This window comes from Eublepharis macularius, chromosome 18 (assembly GCF_028583425.1).
Source record: "Eublepharis macularius isolate TG4126 chromosome 18, MPM_Emac_v1.0, whole genome shotgun sequence".
Classification (NCBI taxonomy): domain Eukaryota; kingdom Metazoa; phylum Chordata; class Lepidosauria; order Squamata; family Eublepharidae; genus Eublepharis; species Eublepharis macularius.
In genome coordinates, this window is record NC_072807.1 from 11,237,989 (window position 1) to 11,264,905 (window position 26,917).

Sequence of the window (26,917 nt, forward strand, 5' to 3'; positions counted from 1 at the left end):
ATAGATTGCAGGTTAGCACAACACGGAGAAGAACGCAAATGAAATGATGCATGCCCTTCTACTTCTAAATTCTGCCACTAAAGCACATTGCCATACACCGCCCCCTCCAAATCCCCTGTGCCGTATGTTTCAGATTAGAATACACATATTAGGGTTTATAAACAATCCAAACTTCTCTTTTATTGTTTATTGGATAACCCATACCTGTTGATTTAAATTGTCTCACGCTGTGTAATTTGCCTTGAGTCTCAGGTGATGTAAGTAGATAAGCTGAGATTGAATGCGGTGTTTGAGACATAACCCATGTCTTTGCGTAACTTTCTGAGAGGGGCACTTGCATCATATTCTACATTCATTTCATCCAGAGTTTTGCTTTACTTGGTCTGTTTTTTTAAATCTCCACACTAAGAATTTCTTCACCAGTCCCTTTCAGACTCTCTCTACATGAGACATCTGACATGTGAAGAACATGTTGTTGGGAGATGCAATTTTAGCTGGGAAGGGTCATTTTAAGAGACAGAGACAGAGAGGTGAAATTGACAGAGCCTTCAGGGAGGCGAAGATGAAATTAATCCTCTGAGGAGTGATCTTCGACAGCTCTGTCTTTTAAAACTATGCTTCCCGGCTAACATTGCATCCCCCTACACTTGACGAACATGCAGCGAGGTGTCTGATGTAGAGAGATTCCCAGTCACCATATCGACAGGGAGTGCTAGAGCACCAGGCCTCCAATTGCCACTGTATCTCTTGGTCCACCGCACATCCAAACACCAAAAGATGCTTTAAAGGAATTACAGCCATTTCCCTTCTCCATCGCTCCCTTTGCCCAGAAAAAAGGCCTGGTCAGCTACCTGTGTGGAGTAGAATCCCCCATAAGGGTTCTGTTGCTTGATGAGGGTGCGGACAACCTGGAAGGCTTCTTTGATGTCTTCTGCAGACACTTCTGGTTTGGAGATTAAAGCCAGTAGCACGTAAGCTGCTGTCTCGGCCTCTGACAAGGAAGAAAGAGAGGAATGGGATTTAAGTCCATACAGAGTAGCTTTATGTCCCACTGAGGACACAGTGTATTAATAATCTGAGATCGTTCTTGGAGCAGAAACACGAGGTACTTCCAAGCCATTTACTATTTCTTAATACCAGTAAGTGCCACAAGCACGGCACCTTTTCTCAAAGCAATAGATATGCTGTGTCCTAAGCAGGGCTTTTTTGCAGCTGGAACGTGGGGGAACGGGGTTCCGGCACCTCTTGAAAATGGTCACATGGCCAGTGGCCCCGCCCCCTGATCTCCAGACAGAGGGGAGTTGAGATGGCCCTCCGCACCGCTGAGCTAAACTCGGCCTCTGTCTGGAGATCAGGGGGCGGGGCCATCAGCCATGTGACCATTTTCACGGAGGGTGATTTAAACTTTTAAAAACTCCCTCCTTGTTCCAGCTGACCCAAAGTGACGTCATTGTGTGGTCCTGGGTTCCACCATCTCTTTTCCCAGAAAAAAAGGCCCTGGTCCTAAGAGAGAAAAGAGCAAGAAGTAATGCAGTCTGGATTTCTGCATGGAAAACCAAGGAGCTGCTCTAGACAGAACACCAAACCTGGATTCAAGTTTCTCCTAAACAATGCAACGATGGGTTTATTGCTCCCGCCTGAAAGGTGAGAATCCTACTGCTGGTCCATACAGGGAGCTTGTGCAGGCAAGCAAGCCCTTGACGGGGTGCTATTAATGACCAGTTGGCTCAAGAGCCCTGTTTACAACATACCACAAGGAAAATCAAACATCCTCTGGTACTCTCCTCCTGGGGGCAAGCCAAGGATATTGGAGTCAAGGAAGCTTTTCTTTCACCAGACTCCTGTCTTAGCATTCCCACAAGGGGCTGTATCATCTTAGCCAGCAGCTTAAAAGAGCACCATATTTAAGCATCTGAGTTGGTGAGGAGGATTTAACTGCTGAAATAAGATGGGAAGAGGCAATCATATCACCAAAACAGATCAATAGAATAGTGATCCAGCCTGTGACAGGGAAGCCACCAATGCAAGCCCAAGAGAACATAACAGGTTACATTTAACATCCCAGATCACTCCCTAAGGATTGTATTTTTTAACTTTTTTATATATAAATAACTTCTCTGGAAGACAATCCCCAGATACGTCAACAAGACTGAGCCTAAATAAGGCAGCCACAAACCAAAACCCTCATGGCAGCAGAGAAAACTAGCTTTCTCCCCCGCAAGAAATGCAAATATTTCAGAGTTCTCTAAGACTGAATAGAATGAAGGACTCATGGGCCCTACCACATGGTATTCTGTACAGCAGAAACAACGCAGCCAGAGAGGCAGCATGTCAGAGCACGCAGGCCCAGCCTCCAACCTATGTGCAATCCCCAGCTCTTGAGCACAGCGTCTGTGCATGAAGGAAGCGTAAGCTCCATGGTCAGGAATCCTGGTGAACACAGACTTTGTGCTCATGAGGCAGAGATCACACATAGGCAGGGGGCACAACCGGTGCAATGGCCCTCGCTCATCCTATACATGTGTCAATTTCAACACACATAATGGCTGCATGTATTTTCAGTGCCATCACTTGAAAGGCCCTGCTCCAATCCAAGGAGGAACTGACGTCCTAAAATGGAAAGCGTGAAGGTCCTAGTACTCTCTTGGATTCTCTGGGCCCAATGAGAAGCTTTCATTGCAACAGGAGGGACAATTCTAATTTCTTCGGATCGGGGGTTTTTTTTCTGGGAAAAGAGGTGGTGGAACTCAGTGGGTTGCCAGCACAGGGGGCAACTTCTGGCGGGAAGTGGTGCTCCTGGTACCACATGCGCAAAGTGCACACACGTTTCCGGGACTGCGCAATGACATCACTTTGGGTCAGCTGGAACAAGGGGGGAGTTGTTTAAAGTTTAAATTGCCCTTGGCAAAAATGGTCACATGGCCGGTGGCCCCGCCCCCTGATCTCCAGACAGAGGGGAGTTGAGATTGCCCTCCGCTCCAGCAGTGCAGAGAGCAATCTCAACTCCCCTCTGCCTGGAGATCAGGGGGCGGGGCCACCGGCCATGTGACCATTTTCAAGAGGTGCCAGAACTCCGTTCCACCACATCCCAGCTGAAAAAAAGCCCTGCTTATGATTCAGAAAAGTAACTCTTTTCTCGGCAGCCCTCAGAGGTACAGAAGGCTGCTGCGTGTTCTCCACTGGCCCTAACTCCGGGAATACTATGGAGAAGAAAAAGGGCATCTCTGAGCAGCCATATTTTTTAGGAGCATAAGCAGTGAGCCATGCATTCAGAATTCAGTCCAGCATCCTCAGTGGGAAAAGCTGATATTCTGAATGGGGCAAAAACTCGACTGAAAGGCAGGCTGAACAAAGATGAAGAGACAATGGAGGCAGAGGAAAGGAATCTTTAAGTATTGTACAACCCCTATGTGTTTTGCGTGCAGCTTCTTCAGGAAGAATCTTCCAGATTCTTTCTAGTTCCGTTCCCATATGTACACTTTAGTGGAGTCTGCTAAATGCGTAGGGGCTGTGCGATGATTAAAAATTCCTTTCCTTTGCACCAATTGTCCTTTCATCTTCATTATGCCTTGGTGTGGCCCTCCTCCGTCATTGACAGGCAGCCGGGCAAAATAGAATTAAACGGCTAGTGAATGAAACTATCCCTCATACTAATTAATACCATACTAAATTTTTTCAGGGTCCACATCGCTCTTAAATCAGTACATCTAGTTTGTCTATGTTATATAATTGCTTAATCCACTCTGACTTACGTATGTTAATATATCAACAATTCTTCTATACGATGTATATGTTTATTATCTTCTTGGTATAAAGTTGGAATTTGTATTGGAAAATATGTTTCAATTAAAAAAAACATCCCTCATACCGTATTCATCAGAATGTTCCTTTAAGTCTGTCAGGAGCTGTTGCCGCGTCTCCATATCCCCTGCCAATGTGAAGGTATACGCCGACAAGGCTTTGGGGTAGGTAGCATTCACAAAACTTAAGTTCCTCTTAAGACAAGCTAAAGCATCTTCCACCATGGTGCCCTTGAATAAAAAAGATTCTGTTAGGATGTAAAGTGTATACAACTAGAGAAATGAGTGGGATGGTGACCCAATAAGGTCTGTTAGTGCAAATCCTCTCCATTCTCCAGACACTTCCCTCTTCTCAATGGAGAAGAGGGAGTCGCTACAACATAAAGGGATTCCGCTTTGTTGTCTTCTCATATTCGTTTGGCTGCCCAGGCCAAGAGAAACTAGCTCAAAGGAATTAATTGGTCACTGTGGCCTCATTCTAACAAGCAGCAAAAGACGTGGATGTCTGGAGGGTGATATGTGACACTTCCGGCTACAGGACTCATAGGACTGAAAGGTCCTGCATACAAAAAATAAAAATCTGCACATAAGAAATGAATTGTCAAGGAGCCCTAGCCTTGCCTTCTCCCTGACTCGCTACATTTCTGTGCACAGACGTTTTTGCATTCCTTCTTTCCCTTGCAGGCTGGAGTGGTGCCGTTCCAGATGTTTCATGAATCTGCTTCATGTTAGGGGTGTGTGATTCGCCTGAGGAATGCCGAGTACATTCCTGAAAAACTATTTGGAATTATTTGGGTACATCCAGATAATATCTAGCATATCCAAATATATTTGGAAATATCCAGAAATCACATTTCAAAGGCTGCAGCACTTTGTCCCTCCCCTCTTTTTCAGGCTTACCAGGCAACAGGAGGGGAGGGGAGGCAGGCAGCATTGCTGTGTGTGTCTGTCTGTGTCAGGGTTACTTGCTTGCTATGCGCCATTGCCAGGTCTGGCTGCTGCCTTGGCATTACTGCTTGCTCGGTTGGATACTGAGATTCTCTGGTTTGCTGTTTTCCACAGGCACACTTCCTACCTGCAGTGCCTTCACCAGCCTGCCAACTTGGGCTTTCACTCCACCCACCTGTAGCTTCTGCTCCTCCCTGCCTGCTAAACCTGCATCACCATTTCCTGCCTGGCGCATGTGGTGACTTCAGGACCTGCTGCGCTCCTCCCTCTGCCTGCCCATGTGCAGCATACCTCCTCCTTCACCAGCCCGCCTCACATGGTGGTGGCCACTTGGCAGAGGCTTGGGCAGCCTGGCTCCCACTGCAGGGGCTGCTTCCCCTCCCTTTTGCTTCTTCAAAATGTCAGCTGAGATCTCATGACAAAGCATCATGAGATCGTAATCTTTTCCTCTTATGTTAAATTAATGGGATGGTGGTGCAAAGCTTGTGGGCTGTCTAGGGTGGAACAAACATCTCCCTCCTCTGTACCTGACCCCAGGGAGTGAATTTAATGATCCACAAGTCCTGGTCCAGCATTAGATATAGGATATTTTCACCTTATTTTCCTCAAGCTGGCATTACAATTTAAACAAACTACTATAGACAATGAATAAACAATAGCAGAAAATGTGGAACATACAATTGATCTGGAGCAATGGTCCCAAATGTGGAAAGAAAATTTAAAGATGACAAATTCTGCTTCTTTAAATTCTGCTTCATTTATAAAATGTTTTATAGATGGCATTTGACTCCTATCAGAATAGCCAAAATGTCTCCAAATGGGTCAAATAAATGTTGGAAGTGTGAAACTAAGGTGGGTACTTATTATCATATGTGATGGACTTGTAAAAAAGCGAGGGAATTTTGGAAAATTATTCACAGAATGATCCAACAGATTCTCAAAATCTCTATACCACTGAATCCTGAACTTTTTTGAATAAAAACATTTGATTTTGAATATAATTACTACAGCTAGAATTTTGTATGCGAAATTCTGGAAAATGACAGATGTCCCAACACAAGATAATTTGATTGAAAGAATACTCAACACAGTGGAAATGGATAAGTTATCCAGTTTACTGAAAGATAGAGATAATATGACATATGATGACATTTGGGACCCCTTCTATAATTGGATTTAAAAGGGCTTTCAAGAAACTTAATTCCCGGATAAGCTGATGACCTTTATGGACAGTGCAAAAATAAATGGAAAAGCTGTAACAATTAGCTCAGCGATGGACTATAAAAAGACAATAAGAAAACATTTTTGATTGAATGGTGCAATGTATTTGAATGAACCAATATGTATTTCCTTCCCCTAACCCTACCCTTCTTATTCTATACTTTCCCAGCTATTAATAATAATAATAAAAATCACTACAATAGCAACCTAAAATTAAAACTAAAAAATAGTAATGAAATAAAATAACCCAATCTAAGATGGTTTTAAAAAGACATACTAATATATATGAGTTCTCTTTTTAAAAAAATACTTTTTTATTGATAAGATTAAAAATTACCTTATTTTCCTGATGCAAAAAATTAGATCAGTAATAAGGATACTAAAGTCAGCCTATTTTACTAGTGGTTATTACAATGCATACAGAAACTCTCGCCACATTTTTTTCTCAGTGGGAATAATCCAAAAATGCAGATTACTAGTTCAAAATACACTATTACACTATCAGCACAGCATTACTGTGATGGCACAAATTCAGATAACTGGGGTTCAGATCAGAGGGATTTCGCTTCTTTCCACCAGAGAATCTGATTTATTTAGAGTGCTTTCCAATATAGTATTTTTCCACCATGAAGAAATATTTTGGAAGGAATAGATATATATGTGAATTTCCTAAATCTATGCAGGTTTTCCTGGATTATTACAAAATAATTTTTAAAATTGAGCTCAGTATTTTAAAGGTCTGCTTTCCCCTTGTGGTCTCTTCTCTCTAGCCCACTTCTCTCTTCCAGGAGTTCTAATTGTGGGCAGCAGAATTGTAAGAGACACAAATCCATGTACATATCCAACTAAATTGCTCTCGGATCCTGGAAGTATGTTTAACATTAATGTTTGATTTATATACTGCCGTTTAGGACAACTTAACACCCACTCAGAGTGGTTTACAAAGTGTGTTATTATTATCCTCATGCCAATCACCCGGTGAGGTGGGTGGGGCTGAGAGAGTTCTGAAAGAGCTGTGACTGACCCAAGGTCACCCCCAGCTGGCTTCAAGTGGAGGAGTAAGGAATCAAACCCAGTTCTTCAGATTAGAGTCCTGCTGCTCTTAACCACTACACCAAATTGGCTCTCCCTAGATCCCTGGATGATGGGCAGCTTCCAGAACCCTTTGGAAAAGTCAGAGGAACAAAAGAACTCACGTTGTGCTGCAGGTGGAGCTCGAGGAGTGCAGCCGTCACATAAGCTGTCAGGGAGAAATCATCGTCCACACCACCCTGCGGATGTAAGGGGAGGCTCAGAGGAGAAGCCAAGACGTGAGAGCTCATTCCCTCCCTGTTCAAAAGACATTTCTCCACACCAGAGTCAATACATGTCCCCCACTTGAACAGGCAATAAAGGTTCCTCAGGCCGCCAACCTGATTTCAGCCACCATTTTCACAAGTGCTGTAATGAAAACTAAGGCGGTACAGAATACCAGATTGTAAAGAAAGACACACTATAGTTGACCAAGTGCACACCCAGTTTAGTCGTTAGGTCTGGAAGTGGCCAGCAAGAGTTAATCATACGTTGAAGAAAAGGCGTGATTCTCTAGACCAGGGCTTTTTTTCTGGGAAAAGAGGTGGTGGAACTCAGTGGGTTGCCCTCGGAAAAAATGGTCACATGGCTGGTGGCCCCGCCCCCTGATCTCCAGACAGAGGGGAGTTTAGATCGCCCTCTGTGCCACTCAGCGGCACGGAGGGCAATCTCAACCCCCCTCTGTCTGGCGATCAGGGGGCGGGGCCACCAACCATGTGACCATTTTCAAGAGGTTCCGGAACTCTGTTCCACTGCGTTCCTGCTGAAAAAAAGCCCTGATCTGGACCATGTCATCATGCTGAGATGAGACAACGCAGATCTCCGTCCATCTCCCCGTGCAGTTCCAATTTGGATCGAGAGGTGGTTGCTGCGTGTTTTTGATGCTCAAAGGACATCATTTAGTATTTTCAAAAATGATGTGTATGACTTTGTGACATATAGATGTCAGCATAAAATATCTGGTCTTTCCCCCCTTATATAAACAGTCAGCTGGCTAAGCTTCCTTGAGAACATCTGAACTCTCTAGCTTGACCAGCCATAAAGAGGGACTCTGGTGCTGTGCCTGTCAGCCCCAGGATCTAGATCTTTCTTCATCAGGTGGGGTGAGGTGCGGGTGTGGTAGAGAGGGGCTGATCCCAGCAGGGAGCCTGCAAGGAGGCCGGGGGAGAAGCCAGTTCAGGTTTTGCATTGAGGAAGTAATGATGGTTGGTAAAGACTGAACTCACAGAGTGAGGGGCACGCTGGGCCTTAGCATTCCCTGCTGACCTTGGCAGTGAGGAGAAGGCAGCTGATTTCCTGCTTCCTTCTATGGCCATGGCCACATCTAGGAATGGTTTCTCCATAGTTGCCAACTGGCCTGGAGGAAAAAAGTCACATCCCTGTGAAACAACAAGATTCAAGGCCAGTAGCATCTTAAGGTAGCATCTTTAAGGTGCTACTGGACTCGAATCTTGTGGTTCTATTGCAGACCAACCTGGCTACCCACCTGAAACATCCTTGTAAGAAAGGATTACTGGGATGTTATTTACCAGGTGACAAAAAGCTTTGGCTATTGATTTCCAAAGCTCTGACCTAGATAGCCCAGGTAAGTCTGAACTTGTCAGATCTCAGAAGCTAAGCAGGGTCAGCCTTGGTTAGTAATTGGATGGGAGACCTCCAGTGAAGACCAGGGTTGCAGAGACAGCCAATGGCAAACCACCTCTGTTCTTCTCTTGCCCTGAAAACCCTGCCAGGGATTGCCATACATCAGCTCTGACTTTAGGGCTCCACTTTACCTTTACTCATTTCCAGACCTTAACTCTCTATTCAAAAGACAGGACATTTCTCTCCAGGCCCGTTGGCAAGTCCACTGACACACTACAAGTCATTCCCTCTTGATGACCCTTCTCATTGTTTTGCTTTTTGACTTTACACACCGCCAACATAAAATGACAGCACGGTGGAGATCCACTCACTACATCTTAAGAAAAGGGGCCTCATCCACAAAAGCTTCTGTTGGCATAAGACATGGTTCATCTTTCTGAAGGCCACACAAAGAATCTCCTCTTTCCTTTTGCTACAACACTGAACCCTCAGGGATTCCCTCAGAAACAACAGCTCTTAAGATTGACCTGGATAAAACATTCACAACCAATAACCAAATAACAATACTATATATAATGTAAAGTAACAGTGGCAAGGCTTAAATTCGAAGAACTACGTTACAGCAATTCAAAAACAGATTTGTGAAACTTTGATATAGCCCAGATATTATTGTTTTCCAGATATTCAAAGAGGGAAGACCAACATGTCGTTAATTTTTGGAAGAAAATCCTCACTTCGATTAAAGACATCACTAACTTCACAATCCCTCTAAAGCCTGAATTAATCTTTTTGGATCAATGGGACAACCTACTCATTCCCAAAATAAGAAAGGACCTTATAAACAGGGCTTTTTTTCTGGGAAAAGAGGTGGTGGAACTCAGTGGGTTTCCCTCGGAGAAAATGGTCACATGGCTGGTGGCCCCACCCCCTGATCTCCAGACAGAGGGGAGTTGAGATTGCCCTCCACGACAACTGGCGCGGAGGGCAATCTCAACTCCCCTCTGCCTGGAGATCAGGGGGCGGGGCCACCAGCCATGTGACCATTTTCAAGAGGTTCCGGAACTCCGTCCCCCCGCGTTCCCCCTGAAAAAAAGCCCTGCTTATAAGAAGCCTGCTAACAGCTGCAAAGAGCATTATTGCAACTTATTGGAAAAGTAATAAGTGTTCCAACATTATCCGTCTGGCATAACAAGATCTGGGATCATTTCATTACGGAAAAATCGAGTGACAAAATTTATCAAGCCAAGCACTTTCCCCAAAGCACTGATTTTCAGGAGAAACGGTCTCCCCTCTTTGAATATCTGGAAAACAATAATATCTGGGCTGTATCAAAGTTTCACAAATCTGTTTTTGAATTGCTGTAACGTAGTTCTTCGAATTTAAGCCTTGCCACTGTTACTTTACATTGTATATAGTATTGTTATTTGGTTATTGGTTGTGTTTTAGTTACCAGACCGATACTCATATCTACATGCCTCCAGCTTCCACCCTAAACATACCACTCGATCTATTGTCTACAGCCAAGCCTTACGTTACAACCGTATCTGCTCCAATGCTCTCGACCGAGACTCACACTTAAGAGATTTACAACAAGCATTTTTGAGACTACAGTACCCACCAAATGAAGTGAAGAAACAAATCAACAGGGCCAGACTAGTACCCAGAAACAGTCTGCTCCAGGACAAACCTAAAGGAACTAACAACAGAACACCACTGGTTGTCACCTATAGCTCCCAGCTCAAACCCATCCAACGTATCATCAGTGAGCTACAACCCATCCTGGAAAATGATACCTCTCTCTCAGAAGCCCTGGGTGGAAGACCTTTCCTTGCCTATAGACAGCCCCCCAACCTTAAACGACTTCTCACTTACAATCATGAATCGGCCAGCAGAGTCACCAGCACAGGTACCAGGCCCTGCAACAGACCCAGATGCCAGCTCTGCCCCTATATCTACCCAGGGAATACAATTACAGGACCCAATGGCATCAACTACACTGTCTCTGGCTCTTACAGCTGCTCATCCTCCAATCTGATATATGCCCTCATGTGCCAACAATGTCCTTCTGCTCTGTACATTGGACAAACCAGCCAACCTCTACGCAAAAGAATAAATGGACACAAATCTGACATTAGAAATGGAAACGTCCAAAAACCAGCGGGAGAACACTTCAATCTACCAGGACATTCCACCAAAGACTTAAAGGTCGCTGTGGTTCAACAGAAACCTTTCAAAAACAAAATCCAACGGGAGGCTGCTGAATTGGAATTCATATGCAAATTTGACTCTGTCAAGCTGGGACTGAATAGAGACTATGAATGGTTATCACATTATCACAGGTAACAGATTCTCTTTACAGAGACATGATCTGGGGGAGCCCAGTGACGCCTGGTGTGGGCTTTCGGGGACCACAGTTCTCTTTGTCAGATGCAGCTGGCAGGGAGAGCTGTGGTTACCGAAGGCTTATACTACATAGGAATTGGATACCTTCATTGCTACAAACTAATACAGCAAACTGACTGCACACCGATGTTTACATTTCCAAGCAAAGGAATGTTTTGATAGTCTCCATGCTAATTGCATTCTGTCCTCTTGTGATTTATGCCCCCTTCTTTCCTCTCTTTCTCTCTCTTTCCCCCTCCTCTTCTGTATCTGCCCAGTTTTGATCAGGCATCTGATGAAGAGAACTTGATTCTCGAAAGCTTATGCTATAATAAAATTGGTTAGTCTTAAAGGTGCTACTGGACTCTTTTTGATTTTGCAAATGTTACTTGTTAATCTATGCTATCTTGTAATTTATTGTATGCTTTATATTAATAAAATTCTGTTTAATTAAAAAAAAAGAAGAACGACCTGGATAGCCCAGGAGAGCTGATCCGGTCAGATCTCAGAAACTAAGATGGGTCGGCTTTGGTTAGTAATTGGATGGGAGACCTCCAAGGAAGACCCAAGTTGCAGAGGCAGGCAATGGCAAACCACTTCTTTTAATCCCTTGCTATGAACCCCCACCAGGGGTCGCCGTAACTCAGCAATGACTTGAGGGCACTCTCCTCCACCACCAAGAATGAGTCGCTATGGCAGCAATATCAGCGAGTGTTAGATTCACAGGGTTTGTACCTGCAGAGCATTGTTGAAGAGCCTCCCGACATTTTGAAAGCAGCCGCTGGGAAGCTGGTGCTCCTCCAGCCAGTGAACAGCATCGTGAATGTGCTTGTCATCAATAAAGACGTAGGACTTTGCCTGGCCGAAAGCCCGAGCCACAAAAGCCGTCAGCCTGTGGAATGAGCAGGGTGGGGGGGAGAGACACAGAAAGGAGGGAAGTTGTGGCTTCAGTGGTGTTACGACCTGTACTTTCTTTGGGGCAGATTTTTCTTTTAATCTCCCCCTTACACCCTCTGGGTCGTTTGCTGCCACCAGGAATATATTATTCCAAAATATTTTATTCAAATTGCCCCTTTGGCAACGTGTTTAAGCGTCAGGCTCCTTCGTGGTTCTATGTGGCCCTGAGGATATGAATGGGATGTAGCAATGACAGCTACTCTGGGATATAACAAAAGAAAATAAATGTTTATTTTTCAAGAAGCGTATTGGTTTCATAAAAGTAGTTCTTAGTTCTTAAAGTTACTTCCTATATACTCATTCACACAGATCTCTTCTAAGGCTTCACACACAGTTAGCCTCTTTTTCTCTTAGAAGTGTTTAAAGTTACTCAGGCTGCACACAGCTAGCCTGCTTTCTTCTGAGTCAATGTTTGTCTCACAGAAATGCTTAAAACTCCTCAGGCAGCACACAGCTAGCCTGCTTTCCTCTGACTCCTATTCACAGAAATATGAAACCTGCTCAGGCAGCACACAGCTGGCCTCCCTTTCCCTGACTGAGTGTCCTTTCACAAACATGCTCAGTTCAGGCTCCACACAGGTTATATTTCTCTAATAAACACTTCCATATACTCAGGCAGCACACAGCTCGCCTGCTTTCTTCTGACTCCAACCTTTCTCCCGGCGCTGTCAGTCTAAGAGCCAAAACACACGTTAAGAAAAACCTAGGTTCAGCACGTGTTGTCTTACCTCAAGGTTTGCCGGGATCTGTAGGCGTCCTGGAAGCTTAAAGTAGGCGTCCTGGAAGCTTAAAGATCTGTAGGGGTCCTGGAAGCTTAAAGTCCTGGAAGCTTAAAGGATCTGTAAGCGTCCTGGAAGCTTAAAGGCGTCCTGGAAGCTTAAAGCTTAAAATACAGGCGCCTGTATTTCCCTTTCCCTTTTTGGTGCTCTGTAAATGCTAAACTTTAAGCTTCCACGACGCCTACAGATCCCAGCAAACCTTGAGGTAAGAGAACACGTGCTGAACCTAGGTATTTCTTAATGTGTGTTTTGGCTCTAAACTCCATTCACTCCGCCCACCCTCTCAGTCCTCAACCAATCACATCACTCACTCATCCCTCTCTCACCCCCACTCTTCACCTAGGTCAAACCAAGCATTTAAAGACACAGGCACCCATTTACTTGGAATCATTACAAGTGGCTTTGAGGACGACGTCGCCTGACAGGTGTTGCTTTGTCAGGTGACCCTCTACTCACCAAGTGTTGCCCTCCGTGTCCTCTTTGCCAAAGGTGCTGTAGGACCCACCATCGTGTTTATAGAGCAATTGCCGCTGGTACCCTGCAAGAGATGGGGAGAATGATGTTCTCAGTTCTGCGGATCCATCCTGCTAACGGAAGTGCTTTCCTACAGCTGAAAGAGCCTTCCCCAATGCAAGAGCCTCTGGCCTCAGGGGAAGGGCCCTGTCGCCACAGGAGAGGGCCACTGTAGCTCTCATAGAATCAGAGGGCTGGAAGGGACCTCCAGGGTCATCTAGTCCAACCCCCTGCACAATGCAGGAAATCCACAACTACCTCCTCCCACCCCACAGCCCCAGTGACCCTTGCTCCATGCCCAGAAGATGGCAAAACACTGTCAGGATCCCTGGCCAAACTGACCTGGGGAAAATTGCTACCTAATAATAATAATAACTGCGCTTATATACTGGTCTTCTCGACAGATTAGTGCCTCGCCCAAAGCAGTGAACAAGTTAGTGTTATTATTATCCCCACAATACAGCTGCGGAGCTGGGGATGAGAGGAGTGGCTTCCCCAAGGCCACCTGCTGAGCTCATGGCAGTAGTGGGATACGAACCAGTAGAGTGCTGATTCACAGCTGAACCACTTAACCACTGTGCTACAGCAGCTACCTGACCCCAAGGTGGTGATCAGCATTACCCAGGGCATGTAAGAAGGGCCACAAGAACTAAGTACTGATGTAACCCTTCCTGCCCTCCCTCTCTCAACAGATTTGACCCAGCAAATGTGTGGTTTCAATTGGGCAAGGCTAGCAGATCAATGGGTTTAAGCCAAGGCAGCCAAGCTTCAGCCTTCTGTCCCCTTTCCAGGGAACATGCTAAATACTGGTTGTTGCTGGAGCATCCACACCACAAAGCTGTCCATCCAGGCACTTTCTGACTTTTTCTCTCTTTTAACTGGAGTTAAAGTGACTTTGTTTGGATAGGAAGGTGTGAATTTTTGAACTTCTTGTTCACATTGGAACTATTTTAGAATCCTCACTGCTGCCAACCGCGCCACCCCCGCCTTGTGCCACCAAAGGGCCTTTTTAAACAAAAATGATTGTGCCTATCTTGCCACTAATGATTTAAAAAAGCTCTCTGGTGGTACGAAAGTGTCTGTGTGGGGTAGCCATGAGAGGGTGACCAAGGCAAGTACTGCAGAAAGGCTAGTGTGAATGCACAATTCCCACAGAAAATATCAGTGCAGAGATAGTGGAAGTACAACAGAGAATCTTCCCACAAGTGGAAGCAGATTTAGAGTTTCTCTATATGAGACATCTTATACGGGGATACTTTAGGGAGATGAAATGTTAGCTGAGAAGTGCAGTTTAAAAAGACAGAGCTGGCGGAGATCACTCCTCAGAGGGTTTGTTAATTTCAGTTTTGCCTCATCAAAGGCTCTATCAATTTCACCTCTCTTCAGGTGGGTAGTTTAAAAAGACAGAGCCAGAGGGAAGTGAAGACTAAATTAACAAACACTCTGAGGATCAATCTCCCTGGCTCTGCTTTTTTAAAACTACCCTCCTGTAGAGAGGTGAAATTGACACAGCCTTTGGCTCTGGCTTTTTAAACTATGCTTCCCGGCTAATGTTGTGTGTCCCTACATTTGAGCGCCCCTGTGTAAGATATCTTGTGCACAGAGACTCAGAGTAGGAAATCTGTACAGCTATATCATCACCACTAGCCTAATCTCTGCATCAGATCTAGGTCGGAGTTAAATGCGGGGGACGCAATGAATTGCGGCTGCAGCACAAAGGATCCCCTTCCCTTTTTGGTGACTGCTCAAAAGACTTGCTCAGAAACCATTTGCCTATTAAGAGTAGGGGCAACGTCCATCCAAGACGCAAAGCCATTGCCTTCACTCTCAGTTGGCTTCATTTGCCCACAGTGACCAATGTTGAACGGTTCTGCTGCACCGAGAAAACAATTGCCAATTGGCCGGGATCGTTTCCCAAAAGGAAGACCCCCCTCCCCCCAACACAAATGGTACCAAAGCAGTGAACAGTCAATGGACATCCAAGAAGCAAGGGCCGTTTTCACACTGCTTACCATCCACGGAACATGGCGCCGAGCTGACAGTGCACCAGGAAGACGCTGTCGTTCCGGGAGCTCGGCGCGATATCCCATGGCTGGTAAGCAGTGTGGAAATGGCCAAGTTTAAAAGGGGGTGGGTGAGTAATATTTTAGCACTACTCATCTGTCCCAAAGATGCCAGAATTTCACACAGAAATGACTCTCTGGCCGTCGTCACACGGGCTTTTATTTAGCGCTAAAATGGCGCTATTTCCTGGCAAACACCCACCTTATTCCAACACTGTAGCGATTTTCTCTCTTCTGCTTTGTGCTTGATAGTTGCGCTATTTTGTGCCTCAGTGTGAATGCCTCACATCAATGTATTTCGCCTTGCAACATCCTATGCCCTCCCTTCAATCCCAGAATCCATTTCTTCCTGCGACTCCCCTTTTTTAAATTTTATTATGTCCTTATAATGCCATAACAACATAACACAATGCAAACTTTCTGCTGAAGTAAAGACTCAATCGCTATGGCAGAGTCTTCAGCGATGTGGATCACATCAGACAGGGAGTTTTCTGAGGGCAAACGGCTATTTATATAATTTCAAAGTTGGAAAAACAAAAGGGTCATAATGTTTTGCTCTAACGGAATGTTTATATGCTATTATTCCGTTATAGCGGAATTAAACGCCAGAATAATAAAAAAGGGGGGGGAGGAGCTGCTTCTGCGCGGTTAGAGAGAACAGAACAGAGTGCTTCGGTGTGGACAGCTGGTGGCGCGAAGAGCCGTTAGGTGACCCAAAGAAACGTTACTGTGCCGATAACAGGTAGGATGCTATATGCTGTAAATTTAACGGAAGAGATGCCCGTGTGACGACGGCCTCTCTCTCTGCTAGGGATGAAAGTTTCTTGAAAAACAGGTAGGCAGTCTGAAACCCTGAGGCAAGAGGGTGAATGGAAGGACCTCTTCAAGCTACATGGCCTGGGTAGCCAGCCCTTCTGCATCTCACCCTTCCTCAAAAGAACACTGGTTGGCTCGTGCACAAGCAGCCAGTCCATTATATTTTCACTCCAATCCTGTGTGGCAGGCAAAGATGAAGCCTGACCAAGCTTATCGGGAGAGCTTCATCTCTCAGAGGTCTCCTCTCTAAATCCATTATATGAAAAGAATAATCACCAGCGTTTCTAATTTCATCTCCAATATTTTGAAGTTGACATGTTAAATGACTCAGAATGGTTAAATGACCCTTTTGTGTTCACACAGTTCTTGTCAACAACTAGCCGCACTTTTCTCAAAAAAGAGACGTGGCAAAGAGCCCCCGCTCACTCACCGCTCTTCATGTCTTCCGTGGCCTTGGCTTTGATCTCGGGAGTGGCCTGGTTGGTCGCCTCCAAGTATCGGAGAATAAAGATATTGGGAACAAACTTGACCATGTTCTGCTCACCGCAGCCAAAGGGCATCTGAAGCAGATAGGACATATCCTGGAGCGCAGGGCCCAGTATGTCACCTGAATGTCACAAAGAAACATTCCTCAGCTCAGGAGACTGGAGTGTCAGCCTTCCCTCTAAACTCCTGACCAGAATCCTGAAACAGCCTCCTTCCTCCGAGCATCCAAGGGCTTGTGGAGTACAACAGTACAACAGAGTCTGAAATACTGTGTTTTAATTTCAAACCCTGCACCAAAAAAGGGCCAGAATTTTGCAAAACATGAAGACAGGAGCAAGCTGGGAAGCTACTTAATCCATGGCAAAAAGAACTGGGCTTCAGAAAGCCCACTCTCAAGGACCCACAGGAAAGGGTTAATAACAACAACAACATTCGGGCCGTTTCCACACGGCTCCCTGCTGTTCGTAACAACCCGGAATATCGTGAAAAAACCACAGAAGATCGCGTTTTCTCATGTGAGATTTGCGTGACGTCACGTTGCGCAAATCTCGCGCAAGAAAACGTTATCTTCCGCATTTTTTTCGCGATATTCCGGGTTCTTACGAGCAGCGGGGAGCCGTGTGGAAATGGCCTCAATTTATATACCGGTCTTCAGGACAACCTAACACCCACTCAGAGCGGTTCACAAAGTATGTTATTACCACATCAATGTGAGGTGGGTGGGGCTGAGAGAGCTCCAAGAAGCTGCGACTGACCCACTTTACTAGTTAACTTTACTAGTTTAAAGCTGGTTGTGAACCGAAATAAATTCAATTCATTCATTCGACCCAAGGTCAACCAGCCAGCTTCAAGCGGAGGAGTGGGGAATCAAACCTGGCTCTCCAGATTAGAGTCCTGACACTCTGATCCACTACAGCAAACTGGCTCTTAGCAGCTGGACCAATATTTGGGACCCCCTTTCCTCATCTACAGGCTAACTACCATCACTGGAACACCAATTCACTCCTGGCTCACCTGGGTTGCTGCCAGAGACACCTGACACCCAAACTTTAACACAGGAAAGGACGCAAAGGTCAAGAGCACGAGGGAAGGAGGACAAAGGGGCAAAAGGGCCAGAAGGCAGCCACAGGCATTTGGGGGCCACCCCCCCTTCAAGATCGCTCTACATTCCCTCCTGAGAGCTTCCAGGAAGAATCAACTACAAGTGAGGCCTTACACAGGTTGGACACTAGTCGGCTTCCCTCAAGTTTTGATGGGAAATGTAGGCATCCTGGTTTTACAGCTTGGCTCTCCATTACAGCTGCAAGACCAGGATGCCTACATTTCCCATCAAAACTTGAGGGAAGCCGACTAGTGTCCAACCTGTGTAAGACGTCACTTGTAGTTTGGCTGTCAGGAGTGGCAACCAAGGGTGGATGCTCAGGAGGGGATGAGAGCTGAACCACGACACATCGAAGGCAGGCTACCAGCACCACGGCTTGCCCTCATCTCATCCATGGAAAAATACAGAGGGGAACACTGTGTGGTACCACTGTGTGGTAACAGAGGTAATGAATCAAAAGACCCACAACAGTAACGACTAGCAACTTAACATAAAGTCTACAAAGTACAACACAAACTTATGGTGTAAGTTACTAACCACTTTTATAAACACAAGGATTGCACAGTGGCTTTCCGTCCTCCCTGCAGGGTTGGCGTCCTCCTTGTGGAATCTCCCGACCGGGGGCTGGTCACTGGAATGTGTTCATCATTTGACCACCATGATTAAGTAAAAAGGAGTGACTCGCTTCATTAAGAGACAACTTTGGGACATCTTCCCCGTAGGGGAGCATGGACTTTCTGTTTGTGCAATCCTTGTGTTCATTTTGTATTAAAAAGTATCAGGCTAGTGGCTTTTGTGATTAATATTGTTCATAAAAGTGGTTAGTAACTTACACCGTAAGTGTGTGTTGTACTTTATAGACTTTATGTTAAGTTGCTAGTCCTTACTGTTGCGGGTCTTTTGATTCATCATCCCTCATCTCATCCATGGCCGGGGAGAGGGCTGTCAGCTGAAGCCTCCTCCAGGGACCCAGGTCCGTTTCCTCACCGATGACAGAGATGGTGGCTCGGCCAGTGTCCTCAATAATAACCGCAGGCAGCGTCAGAGAGACTTCCTCCAGCGCAGGATCCCCTGAGAGGAGAAGAGAGTGACCACAAGCACACGGCCCAAGTAAGCAGGACCAGAGGAGTTAGCCGTGTTAGTCTGTAGTTGCAAAATAGTAGAGTCCAGTAGCACCTTTAAGACTAACCAACTTTACTGTAACATAAGCTTTTGAGAACCGTTAGGTTGCATCTGACAAAGAGAGCTGTGGTTCTCGAAAGCTTATGCTACAATAAAGTTGCATCTGATGAAGAGAGCTGTGGTTCTCAAAAGCTTATGCTACAATAAAGTTGCATCTGATGAAGAGAGCTGTGGTTCTCAAAAGCTTATGTTACAATAAAGTTGCATCTGACGAAAAGAGCTGAGGTTCTCAAAAGCTGACAATGCATCTGACGAAGAGAGCTGTGGTTCTCGAAAACTTATGCTACAATAAAGTTGCATCTGACAAAGAGAGCTGTGGTTCTAGAAAGCAGACGATGCATCTGACGAAGAGAGCTGTGGTTCTCGAAAGCTTATGCTACAATAAGTTGGTTAGTCTTAACGGTGCTGCTGGACTCTTTACTATTTCCCAAGTAAGCAGAGGTTCAGAGTGCTCCTACTTCTGCCTGTGATGGGTGAGAGGCAAAGGCTGAGCGCCAGGCAGCGTTTCCCTTAGGGACTTCTCCTGCATGAGACGTGGCATCTTCTCTTGCACCTCCCACCCTCCCCTCAGCCACGATAGTGCCTCAAACGTCCTGCTGCTACCCTGGAGTCCCATTTCCAGAGCGATAAAAGGGCACCTATGTGCAGTTTCACCAGTATTCTGCTCAAGCTCAGAGGCCAGCGTACGGTAGCCTTGTCACCTGAGCTAAAGCTGGACAATGAATGAACCGACGTGAAACAGGACTGCTGGCACTTCACATCCAAAAGCAGGGAAGTTTAACAATACAGAGAGAATCAGGAGAGTTGGTAACCAAACAATATATCGTGACGTCCTAATGAAATAAAGTACTAATAAAGCAATTACAAAATCAATTATTTGTTCTTATTTCATACATACACAAATTGCCTTCAGTATATTATAATTCACGCAATCTTCCCACCTTCAGACCTGAACATAAAGTGCATCCAATACAGTGGATGAAACTTCCTATGATCTGTACTAGGCACTGATCCTATGCACTTTATGAACTTTACGTATTATACTACTGTTGTTACATTATAAATTGTTTCATGTAGCACTTTAAATGATGTTAAACGACTGTTCATAGGAAGTTTCATCAATTGTACTGGATGCACAAGCACTTTATGTTCAGGTCTGAAGGTGGGAAGATTGTGTGTATTATAATCAGGGCTTTTTTCTGGGAAAAGAGCTGGTAGAACTCAGTGGGTTGACCTTGAAGAAAATGGTCACATGGTTGGTGGCCCCACCCCCCGATCTCCAGACAGGGGGGAGTTGAGATTGCCCTCCGCGCCACAGCGCGTGGCGCGGAGGGCAATCTCAACTCCCCTCTGTCTGGAGATCAGGGGGCAGGGCCACGAACCATGTGACCATTTTCAAGAGGTTCCGGAACTCCGTTCCACCGCATTTCTGCTGAAAAAAGCCCTGATTATAATATATTGAAGGCAATTTGTGTATCTATGAAATAAGCACAAATAATTGATTTTGTAATTGCTTTATTAGTACTTTATTTCGTTAGGACTTCATGATATATTGTTTGGTTACTAGCTTCTAGGAGAGAGCTGATGAGAGCTGGCAAACAGGCCCACGGCCTGACTCGGCATAAGGCAGCTTGAGAGGGTCATAGGTAATGGGCAAATGAACAAACGTAAAGGGGCCAAGAATCTATGGCTGCAGTGCATGGCCTTTCCAGCCTCTATCTGGCTAGAGAGGTCAGCTCCGCATGACAAACTGGTTCCATGGGGCTTGGGGCAGCCGGGTAAATTCCTCATCTCTGGGCAGGACAGAAGCACCAGGAGCTCAGTTCAAAGGGGCTCATAGAACTTCTTGACATCCTCTTTGCTTTAAGAATTCTTCCTCCCTGCTGCTAGCCAGCTATCAGAGTGAAGGATGCAGCCTGGCCTTACCTGAAGAGCAGAGGAATGCATTGTGGGTCTCTTCTTTGAGGACACCTTCAGGCTGCGGAAGGAAAAAAAAGTTGTAGGTTCTCATCTCCCTCCCTCTGAGCATAAGGGATGCCACACAGAGGCACTTCCCTACACTCTCCTCTTCCCCCCTCCAGGGCTTTCCAACAGGGTCCTACTCTTAGCATTACTGCATTGTGGCCAAATGGATGTAGACCGCCCCCCCCTGGCTGGAGGTCTGCAAACGTGGTGGCTCCCTGCCCAAATTCTCAGGCGCGAGAGAAAAAAATCCCAGCAAAAGTGCTTCCAAGAGGGCCTAGAACAGCTGCTGGATTTGGCATCTGCAGCCACAGTCACAAACTCCTGAGGTGACCACACTGACCTTGACCAGCAGGGATTTGACCACGGCGTCAGAGCGGCCAGGAAGCAGCGATTCCACAGCGATTTTGTCGCCGCACGGCACCCGTGTCTCCATGGTGGTTACCATGAGTTTGACATGTCCTACAGAAATGGGAAAGTGTTCTTCACTGAACCTCAGACTTTCAATGAAGAGCTCAGCGCTCAAAGATATGGCTTCACTTTGGTGGCTTTTAAAGCCTGCTTTATCCTGCAGCTGTAAGGATCTCTCTCTGTCTATCTATGGCACTGCCAAGCTTTGCATACCTTCCTGTGGCAAGCAAGCAGAGCCACTTTATAATGAACGTTTTTAAAAAGCAAATACAAGTTCATTTTAAAAAGAGAGTTCAATGCACTCGTGTGCATGCAAGCATGGAAGGGTGCAGTTCATATCTGCCGCCAAGCCATGGGACTCCCCCCCCCCCCATGCCACTCTTCTGCAGAATGCAAATCAGGGCACACAGAGGAGTGTTCTTGTCTTCCCCAACCCCTGCCAATTTGCACTATCCTAAGAGGGCAGGGGACAAATCTTGGCTAGGAATGAAACAGCTTCCTTTCCTACCACTGTGGTAGTCCTGCTCTGGGAGGAGATGTTTGGGGAAGAAAGGGAAAGTCAGGGGGCTCCTCACACACAGTGCCCCCCCCTCAGGGACTTCAGGCTCACCCAGATGAGTTGCCGTCACATTCCAAGAGAAGGTCTTAGCCTCGTCTGCACATAGGCAGGTGGTGAAGAAGCAGATTGAGCAGGATTCCACCCTGAATTGCTGCGATCGTACCAGACTAACTTCCACCTGGATGCAGAGAAGGAGCCATTTGGTGTGCATGCAAAATCCACATGGGGAAGCCCAATAGGGAACACTGCCAGTGCCCCCCTCCAAACTAAGGGCCAAGCTAGACGCGACAAATTACACTTGAATGGCAAGTGATCGAGTGGCGTGCAAGAGGAGAGCAAGTGAACAGGGAGGAATATGTGTGAGTCTGTTCACTTGCCTTTGTATGTGATCAACTGGAGTGCAAGTGGAGCGCAAGTGAACAGGGAGGAATATGTGCAAGTCTGTTCACTTGCCATTATAGTGATCAAGTGGAGCACAAGTGGAATGCAAGTCAACAGGGAGGAATACGTGCGAGTTTGTTCACTTGCCATTGTACGTGATCGAGTGGCGTGCAAGTGGTGCGCAAGTGAACAGGGAGGAATACCTGTGAGTCTGTTCACTTGCCATTCAAGTATAATTCGTCACTTCTAGCTTGGCCCTCAGAGGGAGGTCTATCACATGTCCATTATTCACAGGGTGGGGGGAGGACGGAATGTCTTCCCAGGGCAGCGCAGCTCATGCCCCTGACTCAGGGCCAGATCTAGGGGGGCAGGGGGGTAGTCTGCCATGGTGCCGCCAGGGAGGGGGAGCCAGAAACAGCTCCCAGAGCGTGCAGGCAGCAGCATGGGCAGCTGCACTGCCTTTTGCTTGCCCCGCGGGACAGGGGGCGGCCGGCTTGCCGCACACCCCGTCCTGCAGGACAGGCAAAGGGCAGCGCAGCCACCCACGCCACTCGCTTGCCCCGCAGGAGAGGGGGCAGCCGGCCGCCCCCTGTCCTGCGGGGCAGGCGCATGGTGCAGGCAGCCTCACAGCCCCCCGCACTGCCTTTTGCCTGGCCGACAGGACAGAGGGCGCGCGGCAAGCTGGTCACCCCCTGTCCCACGGGGCAGGCAAAAGACAGCGTGGGGGACTGCAAAGCCGACCGCGCCATTCGCTTCTGAAGCGAATGGCGCGGGCGGCTTCCCAGCCCCCCCTGTTGCCTCCGGCACGTGGCGTGATGACGTCATCAAAATGACGTCATCACGCCGTGTCAGGAGCGCGCGCATGCTGTGCGCGCGCGCAAGGGCCGGCAAGCATTGCCCCGGGTGCTGGGAGCGCTAGATCCAGCCCTGGACTGGGTGGCTTGGCATGCAGACACAAATCCTCTCGGGCCCTTTGTCCAGAAGGATCTTGACCAGTCCTTCTGCCTTCTGTAGTCTATAAGGAAGAAGAGGGAGGAGCTTTTTCCCCAGAACTGCTTCCCTTCCTTCCTGGAAATGCTTGTCAGAGGAAAGAGGGATGGGCAATCCAAAGAAGCTCAGGGGGCGGGGGGGGGGCGCTCTGGTTGTGCTACTAGCTTTCTTGCTGACCTCTTGCTTGCTGGTGGGGCTCATCCAACCACATGCTGGCATCTGCCGCAACCCCTGGCTGGCCACTGTGCCGCTGCCACCTCTTGCAGCCTGCTACACAAAGTACCCAACAGCCTGATGCCCGAGGTGGGCTACTCCCCACTCAAGCAGCAAAGGGAGAGAGGGGACGCTTGGGTGGTTCCTGTTGGAGTACAATTATATCTTGTGTACAGAGAAGGAAAGACCCTGCAAACTTGCACTAGACAGGCCTGCAGCGGGAGTACCTTCTTTCGAAAGGGTTTTTTCCCCTTGTCTGCCTACAGAATGCTATTCAGTCTTTTCTTGTACAGCTCTCTCAGTGAGCAAGGCAGCGAGGTGTGCCTTTTCTTTCCTATCCAGTTTGCTAGTTCCCTAAACAAAGCTTTTGTTACTTTTGCCCAGATCAGCTTCCTGATAAGCGTCCTGACTGTGAAGACACTCTGCCAACAGTTCTTTTCCTGCCTGTCTCCTCTTCATCTTCCACATCCTACTCCTGGCTGGGAAAGACAGCCCCCCACAACCGAGTGCCTGGTGGGGAAGTGGCCTCTCTCAGGCATAGCCGCAGGGGCCTTTCCCCAGGAGGAGGTGATGGAGTCTCTCTACATAAGACATCTTACATGGGGATGCTCAAATGTAGGGGAGATGCAATGTTAGCTGGGAAGCTTCCATTACGTCCCCTGCAGGGTGTTGCGCTCTGCAGACAAGCAGCTCCTGGTGATCCCCAGCCTGAAGGACATCCTTCTGGCCTCAACCACAGCCAGGGCTTTTTCTGCGCTGGCCCCGGCCTGGTGGAACTCTCTCTCACTGGAGATCCGGGCCCTGCGGGACCTGTTACTGTTTCGCAGGGCCTGAAAAACAGTGTTCCGCCGGGCCTTCGGCTGAGTGCCAGCGGGTGTCCTCCTTCCATCTAAGACCACCACTTCTTCTGGGGCTGCCCTCGGCCATCTGCTATGCCCGTATATGGACTCCCAATATTTTTCTAAATACCCTGCTCCTGGACTATTTTAATGATTTTTTAAAAATTATTGTTGATTTTAAGTTTTAATGTATTTTTTAATGTTGATAGCTGCCCTGTGCCCATTTGTGGGAAGGGCGGGGTATAAATCGAATAAAATAAATAATAAATAAATAAGCATAGTTTAAAAGACAGACCCAAAGGCTCTGTCAAATGTCCTCTCTCTACAGGAGAGGTTGCTCCTCAGAGGGTTTGTTAATTTCATCTTTGCCTTCTGGAAAGGGAGGCGAAATTGACAGAGCCTTCAGAGGCGAAGATGAAATTAACAAACTCTCTGAGAAGCAATCTCCACTGACTCTGTCTTTTTAAACTACACTTCCTGGCTAACATTGCGTCTCTCTACACTTGAGCATAAGATGTCACAGCCAAAGAATGGACAAACAACCTACTATTATGGAGAGGAGCATTAACTGATGAGCTACAGCCCCTTTGTAACGTGCAGCTGTCCTCTCCTGTGCAAAAAGAAAGGTCATTCACCTGCATGCATTCCCTCATGTAATTGAAGACAGTGACTCTGAGTTCAAAGGTCTCCCCACGGACTACAGAATAGGGCAATGTCAGATCCACAAAGTATGGCTGGAAGGTCTGGAGGGAGGCCGGCTTGGCAAGTCCGAAGCCAACATCTGCCACACAGAACGCGTTGGCTTGCCACTCCGTGATCGTGTCTGGAGTGATGAGTGAGAGCGACGCTTTCCCCTCCTCGCTGAACAACAACAACAACAACAACAACAACAACAACATTTGATTTATATACTGCCCCTCAGGACAACTTAACACCCACTCAGAGAGGTTTACAAAGTATGTTATTATCCTCTTGACAATCACCCTGTGAGGTGGGTGGGGCTGAGAGAGCTCCGAGAAGCTGTGACTGACCCACAATCACCCAGCTGGCTTCAAGTGGAGGAGTGGGGAATCAAACCCGGCTCTCCAGATGAGAGTCCTGCAACTCTTAACCATTACATCTAACTGGCTTTGGAAATACAGCATACCCGTCAGTGACAACCAACAGAGTTAGAGTTCTTTACCTTGAAGGCGGAAACAAATTGAAGTAAATAAATTAAAATAAAAGTCCTTAACTGTGCCCATTAAAGCAAGCCTTGGCACGGATGTTGAAGTGGAGGCTCAGAGGCCTCAGTGGCAGGTCCAATATCAGTTGCAGCATTTCACATCGAGGATTATTCAGAAATGAGCAAGGCTTTTTTTCTGGGGAAAGAGGTGGTGGAACTCAGTGGGTTGCCCTCAGAGAAAATGGTCAAATGGCAGGTGGCCCCGCCCCCTGATCTCCAGGCCGAGGGAGATCAATCTCCCTCTGTCTCATCTCCCCTCTGTCTGGAGATCAGGGGGCGGGGCCACCAGCCATGTGACCATTTTCAAGAGGTTCCGGAACTCTGTTCCACCATGTTCCAGCTGAAAAAAAGCCCTGCTCCTATTGCACTCAGGAAGGAAAGCCTTTTATAAAGACAAATGTCTGGGAAAGTAGAATCATTTCAGCTCCAGAATCTAGACTGGACAATGGAAGGTTTTAATATTGCCAGCAGCAAGCCCTAAAAATCAACGATGCAAAACACTGTAGGATTGGGCAAAGGAAGTTTGCTGGGCTCTTTTAGCTGTTCACAGAGCAGGAAAGAGAGGAACACTGGGAGCCAAGCTACAAGTGATGAATGACACTTGCCTGGCAAGTGAACAGACTCACGTGTATTCCTCCCTGTTCACCTGCCATTCACTTCCTCTCCACCTGATCAAGTGGAGCACAAGTGAACAGGGAGGAATACACACGAGTCTGTTCACTTGCCAGGCAAGTGTCATTCGTCACTTGTAGCTTGGCTCTCGGTGATTGTAGGAGGTGGTACACTAGTAGAATCCCTAACCTGGTCCTAGGTGTAGTGTGGAGGAGAGTGCCCTCAAGTCAGAGTTGACTTACGGCAACCCCTAGTGGGATTTTCAAGGCAAGAGACTATTTGAGGTGGTTTGCCATTGCCTGCCTCTGTAACGCTGGTCTTCTTTAGAGGTCTCCCATCCAATTACTAACCAAGGCTGACCCTGCTTAGCTTCTGAGAGCTGACCAGATCAGGCACACCTGGGCTACCCAGGTCAGGTCCCAAGTCCCAGGTATCTGCACTTGAAACTGGAGTTCTGACACCTGGGGAGTTGAATGGAAGCCCAAACAGACACAGCAGCCCTCCCTCCACCTCCCAAATAGGTCTTGGCAGGCAGACAGTTCTAAGAGCCAAGCTACAAGTGACGAATTACACTCCCTGTTCACTTGCCATTCAAGTGGAGCTCAAGTGCATGGCAAGGGAACAGGGAGGAATACACGTGAGTCTGTTCACTTGCCATTCAAGTGTCATTCGTCACTTGTAGCTTGGCTCTAAGACAACTCCTCCCGTCTTGTCCCACTAGATCTTGTGCCAGGTTACATTACTCTGTGGGATCAATTCCTGGACAATAGATCTTTTTTCCATTGAACTAGCCTGGTACCCAACCACAGCCTACTCTGATC

At 47.0% G+C, this 26,917-nt stretch overlaps 1 protein-coding gene across 1 annotated transcript in view; it reads right to left on the reverse strand.

The window, feature by feature from the left end:
- The window catches only part of LOC129345372 (alpha-2-macroglobulin-like protein 1), a 90,176-nt gene that overhangs the window by 13,300 nt on the left and 49,959 nt on the right, over positions 1–26,917 (reverse strand). Inside the window, exons 20-30 of the mRNA XM_055002497.1 lie at positions 24,895–25,120; positions 21,888–22,014; positions 21,210–21,328; positions 20,831–20,882; positions 18,710–18,793; positions 16,565–16,741; positions 13,199–13,280; positions 11,742–11,898; positions 7,166–7,240; positions 3,869–4,031; positions 852–991 (exon numbers count right to left, since the gene is read on the reverse strand). Coding sequence (XP_054858472.1) covers positions 852–991; positions 3,869–4,031; positions 7,166–7,240; positions 11,742–11,898; positions 13,199–13,280; positions 16,565–16,741; positions 18,710–18,793; positions 20,831–20,882; positions 21,210–21,328; positions 21,888–22,014; positions 24,895–25,120 — 1,402 coding nt within the window. The remainder of the gene's footprint in view (positions 1–851; positions 992–3,868; positions 4,032–7,165; positions 7,241–11,741; positions 11,899–13,198; positions 13,281–16,564; positions 16,742–18,709; positions 18,794–20,830; positions 20,883–21,209; positions 21,329–21,887; positions 22,015–24,894; positions 25,121–26,917) is intronic.